The following is a 3,981-nucleotide window of genomic DNA, read 5'->3' as shown; positions in this document are numbered from 1 at the left end:
GGTGAACTTATTTCTAACTTTTTCTGACATGTTTAATTTTATTTATTGTTTTTATCGTCCTGCAGGCTCTGAGAGAAAATTAATTTGAAGCTGAGTTTTTGATAAAATCGTTAGATTACTCTAAATGTCTGTAAACCTGCAAAATGAGGGAAACTGTGTCAATTACAGACATTCTGTTCATGTGAGCAGCTGTCAGCATCTGTCATCCTCCAGACGCATGGAGCGTGTCTGAGCCAATCGATTTTGTTGACATTGATCAGCTGACTGATTTAAATACATCTTAACATTCATGAGGTACTTTACATTGACTGTTTATGGTTGAATGTGGGCGTGTAGAGGGTAGAACCTGAGGCGTGACCTTGTGCGCAAACTCTGAGGTGCGGCTGTGATCTATAAAATGAAAGATGCGCAGAAACATGCGTACGCACGGTTTTATAAATCTGAATTATTTTTGGCATACGCCATTTTCGCCTTTTGTCTGTACGTTCATTTTTAGTATGGTTTCCACGCAATCCTTTATAAATCTGACCCTGGTTGTTGTTGCTRGATTTTTTAATCTAAAAATGACAAAATATTGTACTTCCAATAGAGTAACTACACATTTCTTACAGTAGTATACATTAAAATCAGGCCTAGTTAGAGAAGCAGAAATCATAAAGTAATTCTAAACTCATTTTTAAGAATTTGCAGGGCGATAGTTTTACTCTTAGTTATCATTTCCCCCTGAGCTGTCTTTTTAAACATCTTGTTTTGTCTTCTTTCTAGGTCTGCCACTGCTGGTTCAGAGGACCATAGCCAGAACCATCATCCTGCAGGAGAGCATAGGGAAGGGGCGTTTTGGTGAAGTGTGGCGGGGTAAATGGCGCGGTGAGGAGGTAGCAGTGAAGATTTTCTCTTCTCGAGAGGAGCGCTCCTGGTTCCGTGAGGCTGAGATCTACCAGACTGTGATGCTGAGGCACGAGAACATTTTGGGTTTCATTGCTGCTGACAATAAAGGTAAGGTAAAAAAAAAAGTCACGGAGCTACGAAGAAAGATGGGTTCAAATAAAACAGTACAAGACTTTTCTGGGCTAACGTCATAAGCAGCAAATAAAGTATTCAGTTGCAAACTGAATTTAAGATGCCATCAGAGAATTAAGACTTATTAAAGTGTAATAATTTAAATAATGAAATGATATCCCAGTTAGATGGTCTTATCATCTCTATTTGTTAGTGTGGGTGGCTTTAATTACCAGAAAACCTTGAGCTCTTCAATCAGAAAAGCAGCTCTCTGAGCATTTATTTTGAATTGACTGGCTGGAAGTCAGTGTGGGGGCGTATTAGTTTATAGTGAAGAGCAGACACATACTTTCACAGCTCTCTAACACACACACTCACACACATACTGTATGTGAGTGAGACAGCCCAGAGGAGAGCAGATGTGACAGAGGCTTTAGTATTAGTATAATACAACCCGGTTGTTGCATCCACATAAACAGGCTTAGAAATAATCTGTTTATACTCTTACAGCTCATTGAAACACTGCCTTTTTTCTCAGAAAATCGGTTCACTTAAAAGTCTGCAGGGCTTTAGTATTTGACAGAGTGAATAAAAAATATATGAGAAGAAATGATTTGTTGGATATTTTACAAAGATATGCTAAAATGACTTGTGTTCTGCTTAATCATTATCACTAGTCACCTTACCTTTAGTACCTTACAGCTGCAACATCAGTCATAAAGTTTGGAAAAAGAGGCACGTTATCTTATAGGCTAGGCTAATGGCTAGCCAAACAAGGCTACACTCGCTGTGCTCTTTTAGTCCATGTCAGGATGCAACTAAATCACACTAACGTGACCCTACCACCACAAGAGTCACGTCTGTCCTAGACTGTTTCCATGACCATATCACTATTACGGATGTAGACCAAGCAAGAGGTCAGCGTGGCCAGTCCTAGATCCATTGTCAGACAACCAAGCTAAATTGGTACAATGGGCCTCACGTTGTGGACAACACAGTCACCAAAACTGTGACCCTGATACACTGCCAGTACAACCTCGCTACAGAAGTTTTGTGGACGTTTACAACCCTCCATGACCTATCATACGTATGCCCAAAGACCTCACCCAGACCCTGCTAAGACCATACTTTGATTTCTAAAAACATTCTAGCAGGGTGTCATTCAGTGTCAGGGGAACCTTAGGTCAAACCTTTTGGGACTGGGGACCCCTTACAAAGGTGAAATATTTCCAGGGACCCCCTCATAAACCCCATGCTGTTAATGCAAAAATAATTTACTGTTATTTTAACCCCTAAATGCCATGGTAATATATTTTTTGTTTGGTTTGGTATGTTTGTTTTACTAGTGCATTATTCCCCATATGCATTTTTCAAAATAAAAACCAAATTAACTATTTATTGACATTTTTTGAGAACCCTTAAGACATGGCTCGCGGACCTCTGGGAGTCCTGGGACCCCAGTTTGAGAACCTCTGCCTTAGGTGACTAAAATATTACAAATAAATGCTAAAATTCTTTTTTTTAATCCCAGATTGGCCTTATAGTTGTGGTCATTTTCTGTTAAATTAATTTAAGGGTTGTACTGCCTGTGGAAAAACCTCTGTAATCGGTAAGAGTAGGCAAAGGACCTTTGTTTAAAGCATCCTCATTTTTGATGTTCTCTCTTTTCTTGTGTGTAGATAATGGGACATGGACCCAGTTRTGGCTGGTGTCAGACTATCATGAACACGGCTCCCTGTTTGACTACCTGAACCGCTACACCGTGACCGTGGAGGGCATGATCAAACTGTCCCTGTCCACAGCCAGTGGCCTGGCCCACCTACACATGGAGATAGTTGGAACACAAGGTGAGAGTCACAGTCTRGTTTTTATCACAGGGTGGTTTTTTTTAATCATCTTTGACTGAAACGTTTGTGGAAATAAGTTTAAACTGAAGTACTTGAATCAAGCAGACACGTTTTCTAAAGCCCTCTTTGAGGTTGTGCTAACCCAGACTGACAAAAGTTCATAGAAGATTGGTGAGAGATTTTGTAAGTTTGCATGGTGTGTGTTGACTGTGTGACTCTGTCTGCAGGAAAGCCAGCGATCGCACACAGAGACCTGAAGTCAAAGAACATCCTGGTGAAGAAGAACGGGACGTGCTGCATCGCCGATCTGGGTCTCGCTGTCCGACACGACTCTGCCACAGACACCATCGACATCGCTCCAAACCACAGAGTGGGAACCAAAAGGTAACGCAGCTGAGCTCTTTAGAAACATGAAGTTTGGGACTCTCTCTCTTTTCCTAGATCTGTGGATTCTTGAAAATCAGACTCATGATAGTTTGTATCATGACTGTTCAGCTGAGAGTAAAATTAGCCACACTTCGAACAACACCGTGCTAAGAATGCTAGGCCTTGAATTTGTACTGAAAATACGACGTTGAGGCTTTGTAAAAATTTTTAAAACAGGTTGTTCATAGTGAATTTTAGGAAACAAAAAGAAAATGAGGAACAGAGGGGATTTGTTTGGAACTTCCTTCTATCCACCCTGAATAAATGTATAAACTCGAGTTCTAACACAAAGACTAACAGGCTAAGCTGAGGTTCTTCTTCCATGAAGCAGCTCTATTGTCCTGCATCTGTGTTTTCAGTTACAGGCTGAGTCATTTCTACCTTCTCCTCTCTGTCAACGCTCTCTGGTTTCATTTAAAAGAGTCGATCATCAGATATGGTCCAAGATTAACCTTCAGGGTGGATATAGCTCATTTGTCTCGCACCGGTGAAAACAACAAAAAAAACCTGTAAGCTTTGCAACATACAGGTGCTGGTCATAAAATTAGAATATCATGAAAAAGTAGATTTATTTCAGTAATTCCATTTAAAAAGTGAAACTTGTATATTATATTCATACATTACATACAAACTCATATATTTCAAATGTTTATTTCGTTTAATTCTGATGATTACAAATGACAACAAATGAAAATCTCAAATTCAGCAT

General features: G+C 39.9%; 1 protein-coding gene across 1 annotated transcript in view; it reads left to right on the top strand.

The window, feature by feature from the left end:
* The window catches only part of tgfbr1b (transforming growth factor, beta receptor 1 b), a 72,993-nt gene that overhangs the window by 46,008 nt on the left and 23,004 nt on the right, over positions 1 to 3,981 (top strand). The window contains exons 4-6 of the mRNA XM_014010457.1: positions 766 to 996; positions 2,679 to 2,846; positions 3,074 to 3,230. Coding sequence (XP_013865911.1) covers positions 766 to 996; positions 2,679 to 2,846; positions 3,074 to 3,230 — 556 coding nt within the window. The remainder of the gene's footprint in view (positions 1 to 765; positions 997 to 2,678; positions 2,847 to 3,073; positions 3,231 to 3,981) is intronic.

Source organism: Austrofundulus limnaeus, unplaced genomic scaffold, assembly GCF_001266775.1.
Source record: "Austrofundulus limnaeus strain Quisiro unplaced genomic scaffold, Austrofundulus_limnaeus-1.0 Scaffold69, whole genome shotgun sequence".
NCBI classification, from domain to species: domain Eukaryota; kingdom Metazoa; phylum Chordata; class Actinopteri; order Cyprinodontiformes; family Rivulidae; genus Austrofundulus; species Austrofundulus limnaeus.
Note: the sequence above shows the minus strand (reverse complement) of the source record. Positions and strands in the feature narration are given on the sequence as shown.